The 25,449-nt window shown below is 32.8% G+C and overlaps 1 protein-coding gene across 1 annotated transcript in view; it reads left to right on the top strand.

Annotated features, from left to right (window-relative positions):
- The first annotated feature begins 329 nt into the window (after positions 1-329).
- Positions 330-25,449, top strand: part of LOC129231073 (uncharacterized) — a 32,428-nt gene continuing 7,308 nt past the window's right edge. The window contains exons 1-8 of the mRNA XM_054865320.1: positions 330-607; positions 9,249-9,366; positions 10,423-10,520; positions 10,621-10,754; positions 12,618-12,790; positions 22,008-22,106; positions 23,321-23,420; positions 23,731-23,818. Coding sequence (XP_054721295.1) covers positions 330-607; positions 9,249-9,366; positions 10,423-10,520; positions 10,621-10,754; positions 12,618-12,790; positions 22,008-22,106; positions 23,321-23,420; positions 23,731-23,818 — 1,088 coding nt within the window. The remainder of the gene's footprint in view (positions 608-9,248; positions 9,367-10,422; positions 10,521-10,620; positions 10,755-12,617; positions 12,791-22,007; positions 22,107-23,320; positions 23,421-23,730; positions 23,819-25,449) is intronic.

Genomic DNA, 25,449 nt, shown 5'->3' with positions numbered 1-25,449 from the left:
CGAATTTGTGCGACTTGTAGCAATTCAGGAAACTTTTTGACAATGATACTCGATTTTTCCAGGAAGTGGATAAAAACCACTGAAATCCCGGAACGTTACACGGAAATACTCAGCAACGTTTCGGAATTTTTTTTACAGTGAATAGAATGCACATGACTAATTATAATTTAATTGGAAGCAGAAGTTATAGTAGTTATTGTACTGAAGTGTTCCGACCTTTTATTTCTTCGCTGTGCATTATGAATAGCTTACTAAGATTTTAAAGAAAAATAAAGAAGAAATTCAACATATTTTTTAACATTTTCTAGGTACGTTACAGATGTTTAGTCATGTCAAAAGCAGAATCAGACAAGCTTTCGACAAAAAGTTACGCAGCAAAAGTTCTTCACAAATCTTTAGTAACTGGTGTCTCAAATATAATTGAATCAAGCAGCATTATCTGCAAGATTTTTAAAACCACTGTCCTTCTTTTGTGCATGGTTGGATTCGTTTATCAAGTTTACTATTTTGTGAAGGATGTTTTGACTTTTCCATCTGTTGTCAACGTTCGAGTAGAAACATTAAAAGAATTTGTAGCACCTGCTTACACTTTTTGCAATACTAACGGGTAAGTATTATCTCAGCAAAAACAGCCCTGTTGAAAAAATTTCCCCGCCAAGAAAACCTTTAACTCTTCCCCACAAAAAAGAAAGCCTTCATCCTAAACCAAAAAACCCTCTGCCTTAAAAAGTCATGATATCTAGTTTGCCCGCCAAGTATCTGCCAAACTATCATCCTCCATGTTCTCCACTTTCATCACATCTACTTCCGTTAGAACCTCCTCCCACCTTCAACTCCTCAGAAATATGGATAGATCCTTCAAATTGTTTATCTTGTTTGACGGGAAGCTTTTCTAATTGAGGTGGTTGCTTGGTGAGCAAAAAATTTCCCGCCAATCTAGATAACCAATTTAAAGGATCTATCCATATTTCTGAGGAGTTGAAGGTGGGAGGAGGTTCTAACGGAAGTAGGTGTGATGAAAGAGGAGAACATGGAGGATGTTAGTTTGGCAGATACTTGGCGGGCAAACTAGATATCATGACTTTTTAAGATTGAGGATTTTTTGATTTAGGATGAAGGCTTTCTTTTTTGTGGGGAAGAGTTAAAAGTTTTCTTGACGGGGAAATTTTTACAACAGGGTTTTTTTTTTTGCTGAGATATCACATCTTTTTGCATTCATATTATTACTTTGTCTGTATTTTTAGAATTGGAATTTCAAGTCATAAATATTAAATTGAAACAACGTTTTTTTTTTTGTCTTTTTAAGGAACAATAATGGCAAGCTTAATTTTACGTCATGTTATTTTCTGACCAGTAAGATTGTATGTTCGTTTGGTGAGAATTGGGCCGTTTAAATTTTATTGCAATCCTTGTATCCTCTCTGTTGCAAAGAAAACTGCTTGGATAATAAAATACTATAGTTTCAATTATTTTGTTTTAAGTATTTTACAAGTTCGCAATACATTCTATTACAGTTCCTTTATTTGATGGATTATTCAACATTTTCATGAAGTTTTTTTTTTTATGTTTTACAACTTGGGGGATATTAATTACATAAGGGTCCCGAGGGGGAGGGGGTTGTAAAAATTCTCTACAACCCTTACTTTTGGTGGAAGACGGTCAACCATATTCTTACGTAATATTTTCCAAGTCGATATTTTATATTAGAAATCGTGCGGTCTAATGGTTTCTACGGGGACCATATTTCATTTGGGTCTGAAAGATAAAAAACGTTTTAAGATGAGCTGATTTTTCTTTGTTTTACAAAGAATGATTAGTGTAAAATATAATAAAAGAATCGCGCTGGTATGTTTTATTCTTAATTAGTATCGCATCATAAACAAAAAATGTCGAAAAAACATTCAGTCTAGATTCCAACGTCTTAGTAAATATTTCTTTATACGAAAAGGTTTAATTTAAAAATAGTGAATTTAATAGCAATTCCAGTGATGTCAGATTCGTTATTTTATTATTTTGAAAAACGAAATGGAATCTTACGTAAGAATGGAGGGGGGGGGGGAATCTTACGTACCCTTACATGGGGGGAGGGGGCCAAAAATTGCCAAAATTTTCCTTACGTAATTAATGAATGGTCCCTTGCGAGCCATATTAATCTAGCTTTTCAATTTTTATTTAATGACTTCTTTTCTTAAATCGTGGATTATAATACGTTTATGGGATACGTTTTATACGTTTTATGGGATAATTTTAATTGTTGGGTGATTTACCTTTCTTTTGATGGAACTCTTTGTCTTGTTTAATACCTAGTTTTGTTTAAAAGTTCACTAAAAAGACAAACGAACGTATGTTATGACCAAGCAAAATAAAAAAAAACCCCAAGTATCATATTCATATGCATACAGTTACATATATTATGTCACGCAAAATATTTTCATGGTTTAACCCCAGTTTCGCCGACATTTAAAATTTCTTCCCCCTTAAAAACTGAAAAACAGGAAGGAAAGAAAATTCGTATCGGTGAAACTGGGGGAGGGGGGGGGAACTGTATTCTAATTTCATTCATTGATGTTTCTCTGCTTAAATATAAACAAACAACATAGAATCTTAAAACAGAAAGCCGAATGAGCTTAGTCCGCGCGCATGCCAAATTTGTGATATTCGCGATATTTAACGTCAAGTTGCAACTATTGGATCTGTTTTATTAGTCTTGATTGAATTTCATTTCCAAAGACAACTTTTGAATAATTGTTAGTTCTTAGATCTGTTCTAGCCTTGCAATTGCAGTCAGAGATTAAAAACCCTATAAGCTGAGAGTAAGTACACATGAATTTAGGGGAAATTAGTGATTTTCAAACTTTAATTACTCCGACCCATGATGTCCCTGGGGTTTGAATTTTTGTATGTGTCCGCAATGCCCCCTCCCCCAAGAATATGTATACAAAAAATCATTACCATAGCCGCCCGGGGAGCTGCTGCAGAACCCCGGGAAGGTACGATTTGGGGGGTAAAACAAGGGGGAGGGGGAGGGGGTCAAACGGCACAAAAGGCACATCAGTAGGGCACAAGGAATGTGTGTGCGAAATTTCAGCTTGATTACGTTTTTCGTCTGGACTGTAGCCCTGTCAAAGAAAGCGAAAACTTTTTTGAACAGCGATTTTATAACTTTAATACCTCCTCCCCTGATGGTCCAGGGGATTGTATTTTGGTTTACGGCGTCAGGGGCCACTACAGATTGAGTATACCAAAAATCAACACCGGGGGTCTTCATAGGGCTGAGATACAGAGGAGTGAAAAACCCAGAAAACCACAACTTGATCTGTCGTGTAGATGTTCTTGGTCGCTTTTATTTTCTTTTCCTTGGCGGTGGATTTGCTTTTGTTGGCTGCTGACGTTTAGTTTTCTTTGCGGGGGTTCATTCATTATTTTTTTGAATGCTCACATTTTACATAATAATTGTGAAAATGCATTAATTACAATGGCGTAGCTTGTTTGTTTGAAAAACCTTAGTTATAGGAAGAAGCTCTCATTTTGATAGAAGAAGAGTTGAGTGGTAGTTGATTTACATGATACTCGTATCTAATTCAATAATGGTTGAAGCGAGATGCCCGGCATGCATCTTGTATGGTCCTATCGCACATCGACTACCGAAGTGACACATCTCAAAATTCAAAAAAAAAAAAAAAAAGTAACAATTATTTACTTAGAATCATCACATATACTATTTCTCAAAGGCGGTTTTTTAGGGGGGGGGGAAGACGCGATAACTTTTTAATACCACATCAAACTTCATATGTAAGGCATTAATTTGAAAAAGGTTTCTTCCGCTTTCGACGAAAAATAATCTAATAGTACATTTTGCCTGTTTTTTTTCCTAACAAAACAGTTTATTTCTTCTTTATTTTGCATTGCTTTCAATGATTAGCATTCCAGTTCATTAGTTCAACTGGTTCAAGCGTCAGATTAGTAATGAAAGGATCGTAAGTTTGAATCCAACGGCCAAAAAGTTTCATTCAATGACTCATTTTCCACAGCAGAATTTTGCTCCGAATTTCCATGAATATACACGGTGTCAAAAAATTCCTTGACACATTTTAAAAATCCATAGAAAAGCAACAAATTGTTGTACGAATATACGGTTTACGCCGCAATACTTCATAGGTTCAAGAAATCTTTATGATATCGTAAAAAAATGAAAAAAGAAAAAGTTTTTTTTTTTTTTTTTTTTAAGGTAATCGCTGTATCGCCGCAGTAAGAAAAACAAACGTCATGTGAGGTGATAATCATTTTATTAAACAGAACGCAATACCTTTCATATGAGCTGCCATGATGTGAGATATACCTACAGAGCTTAATGTGTACACCCTATATTGCTCGAACCACATCTCTAAACGGTACTCAAGTTCATCTCATGCCCACAAACGGTACACACATTGAACTCCAGTAATGAAAGGTATTGCTTTCTGTTTGATAAAATAATTAAACACCTCGCATGACGTTTGTTTTCCTTTCTGTGACGATACAGCGATTTCTTATAATTACACTTTTTTTATTTTCCCTTTTTTACTTCCTTTTACAAAAGAGGAAGTATTGTATTGGCGAAAAATTTTTTACCCAAAAATCAGCCTTAATTTCCATTTTGCTCACCCCCAAATGAATGTTGAGTTTTTTTTCAACCCGACCACACGTAGATATGTGTCTAGGAACGTACAGACACCCGAAATATCCATTTTGACGATTCCCGAGTTAATTACAACAAGTTTTCTCGTGACGTCTGTATGTACGTATGTATGTGCGCATGTGTGTATGTGTGTATGTATGTCACATAACTCAAGAACGGAATGCTCTAGAAAGTTGAAATTTGGTACGTAGACACCTAGTGGGGTCTAGTTGTGCACCTTCCTTTTTTGGCTGCATTCCTATGCTCCAAAGGGGGTCTTTTGCCCCTTTTTGAAGGGAAATCATTGTTAATTTCGATGTAAACTCACGTGGTGTTATAATATGGCGGACACTTGGCGATATATCGTCAGTCGCCAAGTATGGTAACCAAGTTTTGTGGCCAACTTGGCGATTTTTTTTTAAATTTTAATTTTTATTATTTTTTAAAATCTGGTTTCAATTTGACCACTGTTGGTGATATTTAGAGAGTAAACTATTGAATCCTATTAAAATTGCCAATAATGAGAAAATGACATTAAATTGGAGTAAAAGGAAGTCATGTGATGCACACATCAGCTCGTTTTTAACAATGTCATAAAACATTCTTGAACCTGTGAAGTATTAAGGCGCAAACCGTATTTTCATACGATAGTTTGTTGCTTTTCTATGAATTTTTAAGTTGTGTCAAGGATATAAGTATATACCCTGTATAGTCCCTGTATAAAATATAGCCCATGTTAATCTTGGTGGAGGGGTTACCTTCATAAGTCTCGGAAGTTTTGAATTTAACATATATTAACATTCAGAAAAAAGAAAGCCACACGCATACTTTTATTTCCCCCAAAACAATTTCTGGCCCGATGTACAGCCCGCCAAATATGGCAATTGGGTGTCATCTCTCATTTGCAAATTTCGACGAAATTTTCAATCTACTTTATCTCTGGAAAGGTGTCCGATACTTTATTGTGTTAAGTTTATTTGAAAAACAATAAGTTTTTCATTAGTTCTAATTGCTATAAATACATAAATAAATTTACCAGTAAGGTCAGACAGTAAAATGGAAACATTTTTTTTTAAATAATGAAACAACAATTTTAAAGGCATCAATACACATAACTGCTATCGAAATAACAAATGCCCACTTAACTTCTGAATGAATATATTGCTTAATGCAGAGTACATACTCTGTAATTTGAAAATACAACAAGTAATACAGTAGAAACCAAAAAACATGACCTACACAATGTGAACTGAAAAAAAAAAAAAAAACTGTATTCAAAAAACACCTAGGAACTAAAAAGCAAAAAATAACCGATTACACTTACATGCTATTTCCTACCCAAACCTAAAAATGAAATTTAGTTTACAATTCCAGTACAAAAATCAACTAAACACCCAATTATAAAATGAACACTAATTTTAATTACTATAGGATGAATTATTTTACCTAACTAATTATATACGATCTCTTAATTTTCAATAACCTTTTGAAGTCGGGGCCTCCTATTATTACTACCTACGTAACTGAGAACCCACCGAATCCAGAATTAAACACTAATTTATCTTAACACGAAATTAGTCTTAAGAACTAAATCTACTCAGTTACGTTAGGTAGTAGTTTATAGGACGCCTCAACTTCAAAAGGTTATTAAAAATTAAGAGATAGTATATAATTAGTTAGGTATTTGAAATAATTCATCGTATAGTAATTAAAATTAGTGTTTATTTTATAATTGGGTGTTTAGTTTAGTTGATTTTTGTACTGGAATTGTAAACTAAATTTCATTTCTAGGTTTGAGTAGGAAATAGTTCGAAAGTGTAATCGGTTATTTTTTGCTTTTTAGTTCCTAGGTGTTTTTTAAAGTTTTTTTTTTTTTAACTAAAAATAATTTATTTTTTGCTTTTTAGTGGTGTAAATATAAAATAAGTTCGTAGGATAGAGTATGTGGTACATGATGTTGAGGTTTTCTTAACGCACATCTCGAGTAAGAAAGCGTCGCGCACATGAGTCTGTAAACAACTAAGATGAGCACGATAGAGAAAGAAATAGACCACAGCGTCTCCGAGACATCCGATGACTGTGAAGAAAGGCTTTTTCAAATGCGCAACTAATGTACGAAAAAATTTTGTTTTCATCATTAGTTCGATTTTATCAAAGTTTGCTTTCCGAAAGCAAATGTACGAGTCACTAAAAAAAACAACAGAAATCGCTTTAAGTTTAAAGTTCTAAAATTGTAACACTGTAAATTGTAAATTATATTTCACAACAATACGTATCACACAACCCTCGATAAAGCTGTCATAGATTTCGTACTTTCTTACACTATGGGTAAAGAAAAAACATACCTTTGTTTTATGGCATTTTTTAAACAATGGGTTTTATATTTAATCGTTTGTGAGGGAAATTACATGAAATGTATTGTTTTTTACCCATAACTTTCTCCTTAGAACAAATAGGGTAAATCAAAGATTTGGTACTTTAGAGTAAAGTTAGACTATAACCCCTATCCACTAAAAAAAATCATAAAAACCGGTTCACTAAGTGAGACGATATACAAAGTTAATAAGATACAAATCGCTTTAAATCTGAGTATGATATTTGAAGAGTTCCTTCAATTTCATCAAACCCGAACTTGATTACCATTAGATCGCCGGTAAAGAATACAGTTTCAAAAAAAAAAAAAAAAGAATTTCCTAATCAGTACAGGCAGGGACGTGCACAGAAATTTTGGGGCCCGTAACAAATGACTTTTCGGGGCTCCTCTCCATATTGTTTACCCCTATAGTTCACTCCTAGTTTTAAAAATATTGGGCCCCCTTCATTCTTAGGCCCGTGCCAACAGGTTTTCTCCCCCCCCCCTCTGTGCACGCCCCTGGGTATACAGGTGTCTTCGAGTATTTATGGAACATTGTACAAAGAAAAAAACAAATCCGACGAGTTCAGAACCTCCTCCTTTTTTTGAAGCTTGCTAATTAGTATAACCTGAATTTCAAATTAAACTGGTGGAATTGTGAAATAGTAAATCTAGAATACTGGTCAAACTTGTGAAATCAGACACCCAGTTACAACATATTATTAAAGAATATTGTTACAAATCCTGTAAATAGTAATTATTGTAGGAACGTAACCTGTAAATAGTTTCCCGTAATGAATATACAACCCCTTTTTCATTCGGCTAAATTATACGACCCCTATTTTCTTTATTTTCATTGATAACGGTCTACTACTTTACAGAAGCGTGTGGAATATTTGAGAAATTTCTTTTCGGTGTATTTAAGCCGTTAGCGATGGATAAACAGTTTAGTTTCGTTTCAGATTTCGAACTGTGAGTGTGTATTAGCTCTGTTTATAGCGAGGCATTTCGCTGTGTTGTTTTCGTATTTGGAAGTAAATACGTGTGTAAACGTTGAGTTTACGGTGTTGTGTGATAATTGCTTAATTGCTGATGAATAATTTAACAGTGGTTGAAGATCTTTCCTGTACATAGTGTAAATAAATTTCCTGTGTTTTTATCAAGAACTGTGTCTTCATTTCAAGAAAGTGGAAGTCGCACCGAATCCGTTACAATATAAATTAAATGATCGAGGGAGTGGTGTTCTGTATTCAATTCCTCTTGGATTGAACACTTAATGTGTTTATAAACTGAAATATTAAAAAAAAAAAAAACATTTTAGTCACTAAATAAAGTTATTTTAGTTAAAAATAATATTAAGGTAATTGATTAAGCTATTAAAGTAGCAAAATGTATTTAATTTCCTGCTTTGCTACGTAGTAAAACATTAGTAAAACCTATAAGTAAAAATTAACAGGCGACGAAAATTAATCATCCATATGCCGCGAGAATTATCGTTCAAGACAAAGGCAAAACTTTTGCTATGAAAATACATCGGTCACGGAAAATCCACGTGACCTGTGACGTATTCCGCCCGCTGACGTAAGTGAGATTACGTATCCACAACGTGTGAAATTCAAAGTTTCTTGGATTTCTTCCACGACCCCTTATCCGATCCAGACCTAATTACTATGGGACCATCTGGGAAGTATACCCTTCCAAACAAAAAAAAAAAAAAAAAAGAATTTTTTCAAATCGGTTCAGTTGTCTTGGAATAATACGAAAAAGCCGCAAGACATAAAAAGCCGCAAGACGAAATCATAACCTCCTTTTTTTGAAGTCGGTTAATAAGTTTGAAAATTTCGAATTGTAGGATTGTGAGCGCAAGTGCAACACATTTTTTCGCGTATGGTTGTCTCGTTTTGCCATAATGTGACCGAGTTTTCTGAAATCACCTGTGCCTGATTACTGAATAGGCTGACTAGGCCGTGGCCTGGGGTCACCACTATTTAAAGGCCCCCTTATGGCAAAAATTGTTTTACTCAATGGCGAAATTTGTTTTAACCAATGGCGAAAATTGTTTTAACCAGTAGAAAAAAATTGTTTTAACCAATGGCTAAAATTGTAAAGTTTGAATACAGGAGGCCCAAAAACATTATTTGGCCTTCAACCCTCTGGCCCTGGAAATCACCCGAGTTATCTAGTACTGACTTCTCGAAACTGTACTGAACGTTACACACTTATAAATTTGTCTTGCAGGATAAAGCGTTCCAAGTATTGTGAAAAATATCCCGAGTTTTGTGAAAAACCAGAAAACATGACGGATTTTTGCTTGCAGTACTCCTACTATTGCAGAGTGAACACCGAAAACTTTACAGTAAGTACTACATATCACTGTTAACAATATTTCGATTTACACCCACCTGATATATTTATGACAACATTTTGTTTCTTCATAGTTCATTGTAGTTTATTAGTATAAAAAGTTGTTAATTGTTGAAGAAATCCTTACTTATGTAGTTGACGAATTCAGAAAGAAAAATATCGCTGTGTACCGCCATTTTTTTTTCTGTGGTTTGATAAATCTGGAACAGTAGACTGCAGCTCAGTAAGTTCATGATATGCCTTATTAGGACTCCGGTGTTTTTGTTAAGACATCAAAGGGACTAGTGGAGGCTAACACTGACACAGTGCTGCATGTGCTGCACTGTGTGTGCACGAACTATACGCAAGAGTGACAAAAAAAAAAAAAAAAAAAGAAAAGAAAAAGAAAAAACCCAGAAAATAACGACTTATCAGTATCTCGAACGTAACGATTGATTTTTCTCCTTTCTATTGAAGTAAATGTGAAATTTTTGACAATGTCTTTGTGTTTTTCAACTATGGTTTAATATGTTTCTATATGGACTATAAAGAATTTTTCTTTTTCAGCGTTTTTTTAGAGTTGACCTTATTAGGGACTTCTGTTCTTAATAAAGTTTGGTAAGTTTTGATGGAAAACTTGGCGTGTTAGGAGCCAAAAGCCTTCAAATAAAATTCGTAGTTTTGAAAGAAATGCTTAGATATTTGTGACTATCAGTGATACTTTCTCGAAAGTATGTAAAATAATTCTACATAGTAAACTAAATAATGTCTGAAATTTACAGCTTATACCCAGTCCTTTACGATGAACAATGATCAAAAAAGGTCTTGGTTTTCCTCAATTTTTTGCGGATCCCCCAAATGCATCGGTGATATAACTTTCATTGGAAAATGACAGCTAGAGCATACTTTTTAATGTGACAAAAGTTGCAAAGCAATTGGTCTCTTATTTCTCGAAAACTCCTGAAAAATGTGAACTTTTGAATGTGCAACTAAGAAAGATAATATTATGAAGTTAATATTATGAAGATATGTTTCTCATGCTATAATTTTCACTAACTGTTCTTTAAAGATGCCGATAGAAGATGCATATTATACTGAAGTTAATGGAACTGAGGATGTTTTCAAGGAACTTGGACAAGATCTAGAATCATTCTTGGCGAATTTGCGGTAAGATATATTTTACTTTTATTTAAAAAAAAGACCAGTTATTAATGAATTGATAACACTGTCTGCTCCAAATGGTAGCAACTCTTGTTTGCTTTTTTAGAGATCATATGCGAGAAGATATTGAAGGCCCATTTGAAAGATATATGGAACATGCCGATAAAATATTACAGTGTTACAGCAAGAATTCTTTGGTTGACAGCAACAAACTTCCTAAATTAACCAGTAAAACACTAGGTAATAACAAACTGAATTTGATTCACATTTTCGAAACATTATTTCAAAAGCATTGAAACTTAATGTAAAAATTTATTTATCAAACTGTAGAAGGAACTGACAAATCTATACAATGAACGCTTCAAGTTTTAAGGTCCTAAATAATAACCAACTCCACATTTCTCACTTTTCCATAACGTGGTTCTTTTTTATAGTTGTTGTGAGCACAAATTTGTTTTCTACTACTAAAAAGGGGACAGCTCCGCTTTTGGTCGTTTTTTTTTTTTTTTTTTTTGTTTTTGTTTTTGTTTTTTTAGTTTTTCATTGAAATGTATTAAGAAAAATATTATCGTCCACTATATGCGCAGGTTAGAGTGATTCTGACAAGCATGAATTTGGGTTGCTCTTTAGTTCTTGTATTAAGTTAACCAATTGCTCAAAAATAAATAAATTAATTAATAAATTAGAAATATAAAAAAATTACAAAATTAAAAAAAAAACTTAATGAAATATATCTTCCAATAGAATTACACGAAAATTGTCCTCCAACTGAAATTGCTGCCGAATGCTTTTACAAAGTATTGAATTATTCGTAATTAAGTTAGGAAAATTTATTTAACTATGTCTAGTCACCCCCCCCCCCCCGTACCATGTATATAGAACAAAACATCTCCATTCAATATTTAGTAAAATATTTTTGAAAAGGAGCTACAGCAGGCTACGTTTCAGGAAAATGCGAAAACAATGTTACCGATTTGGTTGTACTATTTTTAAACTCAAATTACCACAAGACTCACTTTGCTTTGTTGTTAGAACCAGATATTAGTTAAATCATTAATAAAAATTCAAAATTTATTGCTTATATATATTAAGACCAAGAACGGGATAGCTCCAATACGTAGCAATAAATTACGCGTAGGTAACATTATACCTGATTAAAATGCCATTGACATTAGTTTCAATGAAGTAAATTCTAACATAATATTAAATGTAAAACAAAGTCTTCAAAAAATAAGTTTTGAAAACGGCAATTTGGTATTTCTGAAAGTTTTTAAAATGTGAGCCGCGTGCCCTTCTTGCGCCGTGGTCATGCAGAAAAGATAAAAAGTAGCTTCTTTTGAAGGTAGGCGAACTCCTTACATATTTTTTCTTTGATATTCATTGCGTCTTTCTAAAACTTTATATGATTATTAAATATGATATAAATAATACATTTTGACTACTTATTTGTTTAAATATAAATTTCTGTAGGTTTTTTTCAATAAAAAAAGTCACAATTTTAGCAAAAAAATACCTTTTCCTTAACACTTCCAGTGAATCCCCTTTGTCATAATTTTCAAAACTGCTTGTGTCTATATCTTCGTTAGATACCAGAGAATGATATGATGCTTTAATTTGAAAATAAGTAACGAAAAACAGGTTTTATAAGTAAATGTTCGACAAATTTCCCCGAAAAACGTGCTTTTTGCCCACTAAGTGTTATTGATCATTATTTTAAAACCACATTTTGCATGTACATTAACTTTTCGAAGTTTATATCACAGTAATATATTTAATTACCATTTTCGCAAAGTTTCAAATCGTTAGAGTTAATACTTTTTTCGCTGAAGCTGTTGGCGTAAATAAAAACTTCGAAAACGTGGTTATGAGAAAATCAAGAAAAAGCAAATTTAAGTTATTAACAGCGCATTTGAGTTCAGTAAATTTCTTCTAGTTCTCAATAATTCATCGATTAAACAAAATTATTTATTTAGAAAGTAAAACACTGGAATTCTAAATTCTTTAAAGTCTTAAAATCGTTTTGTTTTCGAAAATTAGGGTGTTCGCTTTAAGTAAGTCTACAAAATAAAAACATTATTCAAGGAACAAGCTTTTTATTTTTAGGTGGTATCCCAATTGATTCATTTGAGTTTGATTTGGAGGAGCATGAAACTTTCAATCGGAATGGGATGCCAGGTGCTTTATTTGCATTGCATTCTCCTTTTGTAGCAGTTGATCCTGATTTAGATGGCATTTTGCTCAAACCAGGAAGATCTTATAAGATTCATCTGTCTATTGTGAGTACATTTTAGTTTTCCTTAATCGTACAATTACAGTCAAAACTCGTAAGTTGTGACAATTTCGTAACGTTATAAAATGTTTCCTTATTTTCTAAAGATAAACTTACTCTGAATTGAGAAAGAATCTCACTGTAAAAAGAAAAATGTGTATGGTTACCAGTATTAATGGGTGCAGCGTTACACGAATTCTGAAATGTGTAGCATCAGTGTTTGAAAAACTCATATTGCTGGAGGAACCTTGCACTATGGTTTCAGTAGAGTTCAAAGCGCATGCGTAAAGATCAGAATTGGCGCAGAGCAGGTAATCTCTTATTAGTAGAACGTAAACCAACCTCGGTAGCCGAACGGTAAAAGCTCTTGCTTAGCGAGTCTGTGAGATTCGCCTTCTAGGTTCGGACCCCACTCGGATCATTTCCTCTCTTAGTGCAATAACAATATCTTGTTTGTATATAAAAATAAATAAATATTGTATATTAAAGTAAGTAGTGTATAATTGTTTTTAAAAAGTATGAACTTGATAAATCGTTCAAAAAAGTCAGATGAAAGCTAAATTTTTGGTAATGTGTAACCTTTAAAGCAATTTCTCTGTAAGCATACAAAAAATTCTGGTGAAACCTTACGTAGAAATGAGTGAGACGTTACGCCATGGTACATTACCATGGTTGTAAACTTCCACAAGCGATGTGTAACTTTACACCAGTTATATCAGATAAGTTACTCCAGAATAGTGGAGGCAGTCAAGCTGCTACCGATTTTTTGGAGTAAGGTTACACAAACTTTATTACAGTTCCTAAATAAATTACTATCGATTATTTATCAGTACAGACTACAGAGATTTTGCTACGTGAATATTCCTTCATACTGATAAATGTGGTATGGAAGAGACCCATTTGCTTTCATCCTAGAGGTGTGCTCTGTTCAATTGCAGTTGAACCACAGAATAACAATTAAAACTACAGCGCACTTTAAGGTTTCTTTTTTCCCGCTGGCGGTCCACCAACGCAGTTTGGCCTACTATTCCCTTTTCATGTGTAGGGTAACGTAGGGCAAAGTGAAATGGTGAAATATTCATCCTGTTTTTGGCGCCATTATTATTACCATATTTTAACTGTGTAGTAACACATGTTATCCACTCCATAGTTAGGAAAAGGTTACCCCTCAAGATCAAAGCATGCGATAATACAAGCGATTTTCAAAAATTGATTCTCATATTTTAATATTTGTTGTAAGTAAAAAATTACTTTTTTGTTATTATGAAATGATAAAGTTATTGTTATTAACGTTAACAACATATTATTGTTAAAATAAAAGAGTTATTACAGTGTTGGTAAAAAAAAAATGCATCACCCGCGCCGCAAAGGAGAAGGAATATCATCCCGACTGCATTCAACACACAGTCAAGCATCCCGTTTCCCAGATGATTTGGGGATGTATTTCTGATCAAGGAGTTGGTGGACTTCACTTTGTGCAAGGAACAGTAAACGCTCAGGTATATATTGGCATTTTGGAGGAGAAATTGCTTCCTCCTGTCAGGGATTACTTTACTTCAGTTCCAAACATCATTTTCCAGGATGATTCTGCTCCGTGCCATAGGGCAAAATTGGTAAGTAATAATTTAAAAACCTTTATCCTGCCATTAGACTTAAATTGTCATGGGGTTAAGTAATTTTTTTTCTCTAAACTCACACGCAGGTTCAGAAATGGAAAAACGAGCATGGGGTCAGCAGTTTGCCTTGGCCCGGAAACAGTCCCGATCTACGTAAACAATTATCGGATTCCTGCTGTTTTCTCACATAATCCCATTGTTGGGAAAATGCGAGGGTGATGCAATTTTTTTACCATCACTGTAACAATACAAATATTAGTTGAGACCTACTATAGTATTCCGGTGAAGTATTTATTTATTTACTATGAATCTTATTTGTATTTGAAATGCCTTGTACAATTGGTCAAGTGGATGCGGACAGAGTGGATGGGGCAAAGTAAAATAGTTCATTTTCCTTTTTCTTATTCAATCAGTTACTACATCACTTGCATATTTATTTAATAGTTAATTCATTTACATTCTTTCATTTGATAATTCACTTATTTATTAGAACATTCACTTATTTTTTTTATTCAATCACTATTTTCTTCATTCATTCATTTTTCTCGTAGTTTTACTAATTAATAAACTGTTTAATCGTTTATTGTTTCCTTGTCTATTCAATCATTCATTCATTAGATCAAAAAAATAAATAAATAAATAAAAATCAAATAGAGAAGATTTCATTACAAACGCTTTTAATTTTCACTTTTCCCCATGAAAAAAAGAAATGAAAATCCCCCCCCCTTTTTTTATTGTACAAATTTACTGCTATAAATATAAAATAATGTTTCAATGAAAGTTTTAAAATAAATGGCTCTTTCCTTATGCACCGTAATTTTCAAAACGGATTTTGAATTTGTTTATTTTGAAAGAGATAATCTTATTTATTTCACTTTGCCCCTCATTCCCCTACTTACTTAACATTAAACTTAATTTCACTTTCATGTGTGACGAGATTGGTGCCAAATACAGAACCACTCCTTCCTCCTTCTTATTTTCTATTACATTTCTCCTTCTATTGCCAGAGTTTACTTTTGCCTTACACTAAAAAATCTTGGACGGCCCTTTTTGTTTATTACGAAAAGCTTTTTTGTATATTCAGAATCCATTCAGAATGCGTGAAGTAACACTCACCAAGGCCATTAATAGAATTTTTGTTCCTCGCATGAATTCACTGAAAGATAATTTTAAAGTCTTTTATTTTTTTGCTAGTCGTAAGATCGAAGTTGAACGTATGTAATGGTTTTTACTTATTTTTAAGTACGAAGTGCGACTTCTCGACGCATGCTCGCGGAAGGAACGCAAACTGAAGTTAAGACCAAATAACTGTCGAGCGGACTTCATGTAAATTCGTTGCGTCGCATAACTTGTGTAGGTAATTTGCTTTTTTCTTAGATACTTCTCTTCTTCTACCAAATGGGTAATTTTTGTAGGCAGAATTTTATTCTGTCATAATGATGACCTTTTTGGTGACCAAAGCCTACAAAAGACCACCACCCGCGAATAAGTAAGTCGTTTTGCAACTCTATTACTTTAAAGTGATTAAGTTCATATAAATCTCGTTAAAAAAGAAAAAAACTATTTTCCTCGGTATCATTTTTTCGTTATGAACTGTTGAAATTTTAAAATATTTTATATTATGTAGAACTAGAGATGTAAAATTTCCGGAAATTTTGAAGTGGTGAAAAAAAAAACGGCTTTTTACCGTTTTTTTTTTTTTTGGGGAAAATTGGAAAAAATGGAAAAATTGATTTTTTTTTATGAATAAAAATATGGTTTCTTAATAGCTCTGTGTTTCTTGGAACATATAAAGGGTTAAGCATTAAAAAACGTATGCAATCCACACATCTTCTTTTTCTGCTTGACAGAAATACACATAAAGGTAAGTTTAATTAGAAGAACAAGAAAAAAAAAACTTTTTGCTTTATAACCGAGAGCTTTCTTGGTCTAACACCAGAAATAAGTCAAGTAAGCTAAGCACAGTAGCAACTTTTGAACAAAACTGAGTTATTATAAACAAGTTTTTCTCTATTTCCTATTTTACTTAATAAATAAAATGTTTTAGGGTCCTTGATCAAGAACTATTTTTTTTTTTTTTAATTCTGAAAAAAAAAGAAGAAGAAGACATCTGAAACTAATATATGGAAGAGCCAAACTTTAAAACACCATATCTCAGCTTGAGCTCAGCTGCAGATTCCACTTTTGTGTTTAGCACGGCAGTATATACAGGGTGCGGCAGAAAAAAAAAAAAAAAAAAAAACTCGGACAAAGATTGCATCATTGAATGAAAGTAAAGTAATTTCGTTTTAAAATGAGTGTCTTATTTAGTTTGGTCTCTCACTTTGTCTTACATAATTAAAAACTGAGTGTATGTAACTATCTATCTATGTATCTATCTATCTATCTATCTATATTCGAGTTACTTCTCCCGAAAGCCAGTAAACTGATCATCAAATCAGGTATCGATTTATCCGTAATTTCCCCGTCTTTATGTTTGCTATTTAACATAATCCTCTGATAATAATTAGCGGAGGTATCAGTTAAAAACTATTAATTAGGATACTTAGATTTCGACATAAAATCCCTATTTTTCGAAGGCTTTCCTCCATTCAAATTATTATTCAGTGCTTCATCTCAACTTTCCGCAATAATGCTTTCATTAAAATTTGTAACGTGGAGAAGAAAGATGTGTTGCCATTTCTTTTCTCGAATATGAAGAAATAAAATTCTGGTTTTTGTTTTGAGGCTTTCCTGTAATCGGTGGATTTAAAATGTTTCCTTTTCGGTTATTTTTTCGCAATCTGCCGCAATAATTTCACTGTTTTTTACTTCCTTTTACAAAAAAGGAAGTATTGTATTCGTGAAAAAATTTTCACTCAAAAATGGACCTTAATTTCCATATTTTACTTACCCCCGAATGAATATTGAGCTTTTTTTTTTTTTTCGACTCGACCACACGCGGATAAGTGCCTAAGAACGTATAGATACGCGAAATATCCATAATGACGATTCCCCAGTTAATTACAACGAATTTTCTCCTGACGTCTGTATAAACGTATGTATATATGTATGTGCGTATGTGCGTATGTGCGGATGTGCGTATGTGCGTATGTATGTCGCATAACGTCAAGGACGGTAAGTCCTAGAAAGTTGAAATTTGGTACGTAGGCTCCTAGTGGGGTCTAGTTGTGCACCTCCCCTTTTGATTGCATTCGAGTGTTTCTAAAGGGGTCTTTTGCTCCTTTTTGGGGGGAAATCATTGTTAATTTCGATGTAAACTGAAGTGGTGTTATAGTTTGGCGGACACTTGGCGATATATCGCCAGTATTTTGGTCGCCAAGTTTTTTGAGCGACAAATTTGGCGATTTTTTTATTTTTTTATTTTTTTTTTTAAAGTCTGGTTTTAATTTGGTCACTGTTGGTGATATTTAGAGAGTAAGCTACTGAATCACATTAAAAATGTCAATAATGGGGAAATTACATTAAATTGGAGTAAAAGGAAGTCATGTGGCGCACACACATCAGCTCGTTTCTTTTTTTTTTTGTCAAGCCTGATTGTTGAACACGTGTCATTTGACATAACTTTTATTTTCGAGGTACACCGTGCAAAGCCGGGTGACGCAGCTAGTTAGAAAATAATTTGCAATATATCTCCTAGTTTATGTATTGTGTTTCGGTTACCTTATAGTTTTAAACAAAAGACCTGTTATTTTAAAGTTGTTTAACCAAGTAGAACGACAGTTCGTTTGCTTGTTGTACCTGGGAAAACTATTTCATGCGGTACAATAGTGAACATTTCAGTTAATCGTCATTCGTCGGGTCATCCAGAAGTGAGATCAATGAAATACATGGGTTTCCGCGAGAGAAGTCGTTCGTAAGATGGGAATTCGTGACTGATAAATGCGACTAAAGGCAAAAACAGCTGAAACAGAAGTTTTAAAGGTTTCAAAAAGCTCAGGAATTCGTATGATTCCAAAGATGCCAGAACGTCTTAGATGGGCCGCAACTCCATTCCAGGATCACTGATTTGCCGTTCAACCAGCTCATAACCCCCAGAACAATAGGATTTGGTTTGTAAACACTCCAAGCATCTTAGAAAATGTTAAACAACGCCAAAATCCAAAGTCAGGCTTTGTCTGTGATGGAATCAGCACAAACGACAAAAAATATCCTGTTTTTTTTGTGGATGAGGGCCATAAAATGAATCAAAAAGTGTACCAGAAGGACATTTTAGAAGCTGTTGTACTTCTGTGGACCTAAGAGCACTTCAGCACAGCAATGTAGACTAGACATTTCTATTTGACTCCACACCAGTTCATACGGCCAAAAAGACAAGAGTGGTGCAAGGTGCATTGTTTTCAACATGATATCTTTAGAGTGGACGCTCTACTCGCTAGACTTTAATCCCATTTATTACACTGTATAGTCTGTTTTAGAGTCAAAGGTCTACCCTAAACTGCACATAAGTTTGGACTCTCTAAACCAATTGCTTTTTAGGGAATAGGATTGATTAAAAGATTTGCGGCTCTTGAATGAAAATTTCAATAAGCAGTTTCACCTCCGTATTATTTCAAAAAGGAGCCAGTTTGAAACCAATTAATTTATTAATTGCTAAAGGTCTTCTCATATTATTATTTTTGTGTTTTGTTAATTTATTTATATTTTAAAAAGTTACATGGAACATTGCTTGCCCGTATTTTTAACAAAGTCAGCAGAAACATAGTTCTGTGATTAAAGGTATGCTTGTTTGTTTTATGAAGAAGGAAAATAAATTCTTCACAGAGAATATTTATTTAATTTTTGTTGCAAAAAGTATTAAATGTTTTTTGATCAATATGCAAATTATATTTTCATACAAAAACTTGCATTATCGAAGTTGGACAGTATTTTAACATACAAGGAGAGAGTAGAGGGGGAGGAAATTGCATCTGAATTTAATTTTGAGAAATTTCTAACCAGTTTTTGCTGAAAAGTTCAATTAAAACTTCCTGAAAAGTTGAAAAAATTCATTTTTTCAATTATTTTGGAGCAAAAATAAACCCCTTCGAAAAAAAAAACTTTTTTTTTCGTTTTTTTACGAAAATTTCCGGGTTTTTTTCCAACTGTTTTCAGCTCTTTATAGAACACGTATTTAAAGTGCAAGTGGGACAAGTTTTATTCTTTAAAGTTTATGTATTAAAGAACATAATAAACCCAAAGTAAGTGTTATTGTGTACTTTGTTTTTATATGTCAATCTCAGCTAATATTTGGCTGAACATTTATGTATCGAACATTATGAGTTGAATGTTATAATATGCAAAACTGTCAGATTTGATAGTTCATCTTTAAGGTTGCTTGTTTTCATTCTCTTGTAAACGGTGTACTTGGATTGTATGAAGAAAAAAGAACATTTCTTGTAATGATGAACATAGTGCCTCAACATTATCTGAATGATGATATCTCTTTAAATATTTGCATCAGCGAAACGCTTTAAATTAGTTAAACTTGTATGAATTTCTGTAACAAATAGATTCATATATGTATTTAAAAGTGTCTTCATTTTTTAAGTTCTACGAGCCTCAAATTTTACCAAAAGCAAAAAAAAGAAAGAAAAAAAAAGAGGAGGACTTAATAAAAGAAATATTTTTTATACACGATATTAAAATATATGCTTTATAATTTATAATTTATACTATACATGAAATATTATTTATCTCAGCAGAGCTTCATTAGTACGACTTATTTTAGTTGCAGTGTACCTGTTTTTTACCACTTGTTTGCATAAATAAATTTAAAAAATATTAGGCACGTCCCAAGCATCAATTATACATTTTCTGTAACAAGAAATTTGATTTTAAGCTAAGTGAAATTTTTCCTTAAATTAAATATAAGATTGATAATTTTTTTGAACATAAATTTCACGTAATTAACTCTCCAAGTTCGAAGAATTTAACACTCTCAGGTTAAATGTTTTTCAAGATATGTCTGTAGACATAGTAGTGCTGATATGTAAGTTTTCTTTTTATTTTCCCTACAATCCTTGTTTTTAAATTTAGTTTCAATGAACTGAAAATTGGCATTTGTTTTACTGTCAATCACGCTGTCATTAGAATTTCAATAATTAATTTTGAGTTTAATATTGAATAAAGCTTAACTGGTAATGTTAACTGTATTAACTTCAATTGGTTCCTTCAGCGTTCACCATGAAATCCCCCCTCCCCCGCCACGATTTGACATTTGCAAATTAAAATCGTACAAGATGTTACAAAATGCAAAAAAAAAAAAGAATTATTTTATAATTGTAAGTTTTATAGCTGTTGCTGTTTGATGTAAAAGAATCAATTAAAATTGTTATAATACACAAAATAATAATCCAGATGTAAAATAAAATCCCAGAAAAAGTATTCCGAAACATTCAAAAATGTTTTCGAAAATTACATAGAGGATTCCGTAATACTCGGAAACATTTTTGAAAATTTCATGAACCTCAGCTGCACAATATATTCAGAAACATTTTTGAAAATTACAGAAAGAGGATTCCTAAATACTCGCAGACATTTCTGGAAATTATAGTAAGAGAATTCAGAAATACTCAGAAAAGTTTCTAAAAATTAAGTTAAGATAATTCCGAAACACTCAGAGACGTTTCTGGAAATTACAGAAAGAGAATTCCGAAATACTCAGAAACGTTTTTGAAAATTTCATGAACCACAGCTGCCCGATATACTCAGAAACGTTTCCAGATTTTTTTTTTTTACAGCGTAGAGAACGTCCATTCGTTGTCATTCAGTTTCGTAATATTGGTACTTAATAAGGTATAATACCGGTATTTTCGATATTAGCTGAAAATAATACATAGTTTTAGTTAAAGTGTTTTTAATTTATCTTATTCGATATTAACTTTTATTTTAAATGCACATTTCCTTTTCCGTGATACAGTACCAAAATTGATCTGTTGATGTAAAAATTTGGCTTCAAAAGCACGAACTATAGAATATCATTAAATAAAAGTTGTGGAAAGATTGCTAAATGGTAATTTCATTACTAGAGGGTAAGATGAATCGCATTTTCGTGCTCTGATGTGCACCATGTTTTTATTTTTTCCATTTCTTTGATCACTCACTTTCCCTTTTTTGAAAGTTAGTTTCAGGTGTAATTTCGAATGAAATAAATTCGTCCTACGAATAATTTATTCCAGCGGTTTATTCATTTGTTATTATTTATTCATTTGTTCATTTAATTATTTGTTTATTTATTTTATTTTATTTATTTATTCATTTATTTAATGCCTTATGTCGTTTTGATTTAAAATGTTGAACTAATTTCCTCAACCTGAACAAGAAAACGTCTCAAATTCCTTACATAATGAGAAATGAAGCAGATGAATTTGTTTTTATCATGGTAAAATTAAACTAATGGCTATGCATTTTTAATGACGTAATATTTAACTATCAACCTTAGTTGCACGGATAAGTTTATTTTCTTCAGTGTTAGTAACACTTCAAAAATTTCGAATAATATTTTCAACATTTACTGTACATTTCCATTCTGGAGGGTTGAAGTCCAAATCCGAGATAAGAAAGTTCAAATCGAAGTGTTGTTTCATGACTTACTTTATTTTCCTTTCTTTCTTTTTTTTCCCCCAGGAAGAACAAGTATCACTTCCATGGCCCTATAAAACAGATTGCGTTAATTACACTTTAATATGGGAAAATGAAAACAGAACTGGGCCGAGATCAAAAACGGTAAAAACTTTATATATTTCATCTTATTTCTTTGATCTATATATACATCATCTCATCTTTATATATTTCATCTGATAATCAATAGTATTACAATAATTAACTAATAGCTCAATTAAACAAACCAATGTCGCAAAGTTTTTGTGCCCACCATCGGTTTTCACCATTCTGTCTCCCATCTGTAGATCAGTAACTCAATAAAAATGCAAAATTTCTTGCAATCAAATAGTTTAATCACAATTTTCCAGCACAAAAGCAAAACCTTTGAACAATTCCAGGTTTGGTCGTTATTCATCTTGAGAAGAGTTTCCGTTATTATGTTGAGTCAAATGGCTAAACTTTTCATTTCAGCATGATTCAAATATTTCATAGTATTCGTACTAATCTTATAGCTACAAAAGTTGCCAATTTTTGCATCTCCAAAGCAGTAAAATCCATAATACTCGATGAGGTCAGAAAAAGTTCAGGAAAAAGTAGCTAAGTGTTTCGCACCAGCATGATTCAAATGTAAATACAGTCGAGCCCGCTAAATGGAAAAACCAATTTTCCACGAAATTCTTTTCGAAAATGCGGGGCATTCCATTGCGGGATTAAAACAATAAACAACAATGGTTTGGTACATTGATCATGTATTATAATTAGCGGGATATTCTTTTAACCGATATTAAAACAAGCGGACTTGACTGTAGTATCTATGGCCAATGAGAAGTTCAAAGGAAGTCCCATCCAGTATGTTCATGAATATTCGTAAACACTGAAAGATCTGGAAAAAAAAAAAAAAAAAAAAAAAAACAATAAGCAACCTGTGACTATACTGCCGTGAGAAGGTAAAGCACAGTATCTGCAGAAACGTGTTTCTGACATATTGGAAAAAACGCGTTTTGGATTCCATATTAATGATAGGGAAATGTTCTAATTTGACGCTTTTTCTATGCTTTATTTTCAGCGGAGACCAAATAAGCAATCTTATACAATTAAGCTAAAGTACAACAGAGGACATGAAAGCAAGAAAAAGAAAAGTAAAAAAAAAAAAGAAACATTTGCAGATACTGAGCTTTACCATGTAACGGCAGTATAGCTCTAGACACGGCAGTTCTACTTGTTATTTGTTCAATTTTAAAATTGTTATTATGTTTGCCTATTCGGTTTGAATTTAAATAATCAATACTCAAACATGTTTGTATAATGACACACGCCCTCAATTTTTCTGTTTGAAGGCTTGCGAAGAAGAATGCATTCTGACTCATTTCCTTACTTGCATGAACTGCTCTATGCCGTGGTGGCTCTATCCTCATAACGCAACGATATGCGATACTGGTAAATAAAGATTTTAATCTTTTAATTATTTTTGGCTTTGACTGAGCATTAGCTCATCATTGTCATTTTCTTTTTAAATTGTTTATGAACTAAAAGCATTTTTACGGAAGATTGTCATACAGTAATTGGTAATAAGATTTTTTAGTTTTTCTTTTCAGGTTAATACTACCTGTTGACCAAAACAAGTTTTCTTTTTCTTTTTTTAAAATTTTTAAATCCGTTCTGTTAACGTGATATCTTTCAGATTCTCTTATAAGAGTTTCTTTATTTAATTATTAATTTATTTTTTCATTTTTATTTCATTAACCAGATAATCTAGAGAATTATTCTTGCCCTGACATGAGTGAGCGATATGACAAGTACTATGATTGCCTTGACGAATGCAAAGTGGACTGCTCGTAAGTAAATTATTATTAATTTTGCAATGATTCTATATCTAACCATTATTGAAGCTTTGAGAGAGAAATGTTTTTTATTATCTGGTGTACAAATAAGTTTTAAAGGTTTTTTCTTCAAGTTTGACTCTTTATTGTGAAAAAATGGTATCATGTTCAGTTTTCGAAGTATTATCCATCGTTGGTCACTATCTTTTCCCATCTTTCAGGCAATTTTCGGATGCCTACTCGAAAAAATGACGCGTCTTTTGATGCAATTCACGAATCGATACAATTTTAGACTTCTTCAAAAAAGCAGAAGTGCTGATCCTCAAGAGCATATGTCATTGACGAGAACAAACAGTAGTCGGAAGGGGAAATGTCTGGGCGATATAGCGGGTGGGGTAGGATTGCCCATATCAGAGTATTGAGATATGTTTTGACCGGCGGTGCAACATATGGCCGAGAGTTATCATGTTGCGAAATCACCTTCTCGTGTCTCCTTATATTGTGTCAGTTTTTCCCGCAGTGTTTGGCTCAAACGAATCAATTGAGTTCCATAAAGTTGTTTGGCACCAGTCTTCGTCCAATATAGCCTCCAATTCGGCATCTTTAAACTTTTGGCTGTTCATCGTGCTCTTTGTCATTGGTATCAAAATCACCACTTCTAAAATATATATATACCAAAACTCACATGTGAATATCGATGAAGCATGTTCCCCGTAAGTTTCTTGCAACATTTGATTGCCTTCAGCCGCACTTTTCTTCCAATGGAAAAAAAAGTAAACTTCCCGCAAATTGTGTTTCGTTGGCACAAAAGTTGACACATTCAGAACACACAAAAACTATGTATTTTCCCCTTCAGCAAAATGTCACATACTGAAAATGAAAGCTTAACGATGAGGTTATAAAATGAAGTTAGTTGCAACATTGTCCAATTCGATTTAATGCCAGTAATGTCATCTCTTGAAAATCCTTTAAAACTTATTTGTACACCAAATACTTAATTGAGCTAAGGGTATTACTAAGCTCAAATCCTGCAAAGGACCTCATATACCAATAAGAATATAGACTGTGCCTTCCAATACAAGTCGATTGAAGTTAGAATATTAGCGGAGTTCTGAATTTGGGCCAAAACGTGATAATTGATCCCAAGACATAAAAAAATAAAAACACACCGATTATGTAAATTTTATGCATTTAAAATCTACACAGTCTGAAGTTGCTCAAAAGTGTGAATAAAAACTTTTTTTTTTTTTGGTAACGTTGTTGAGATTTAAGTTTACGTTCAGAGGAAAAATGAGTTGTGGAGAGGAAAAACTACGAAATGCTGTTTAAAAGTGAAATACATTTCTTGCATTTTTTTTTAATAAGGCTACAATCATACGTCTTTTATGCCACAATAAAACGTTTTAGATCTTAAATTACGAGGAAAAAAGAAAATAAAAGTGATGTTTTGGGACTAATACAGTCAAGCCCGCTTATGAGAATATCGGTTTAAACAATATCCCGCTTAATATAGTACATTTTCCAAGAACCAAACCGCTGTGATTTATTATTTTGATCCTGGATAATGGAATATCCCGCTTATAATAATTTTTTGTGGCAAATTGGCTCAAATCATGAATTTTACTTTATTTTTTTTCGTATGAAAG

Source organism: Uloborus diversus, chromosome 10 (genome assembly GCF_026930045.1).
Source record: "Uloborus diversus isolate 005 chromosome 10, Udiv.v.3.1, whole genome shotgun sequence".
Classification (NCBI taxonomy): domain Eukaryota; kingdom Metazoa; phylum Arthropoda; class Arachnida; order Araneae; family Uloboridae; genus Uloborus; species Uloborus diversus.
The sequence above is the reverse complement of the archived record's forward strand: the minus strand, read 5'-3'. Positions and strand labels throughout refer to the sequence as shown.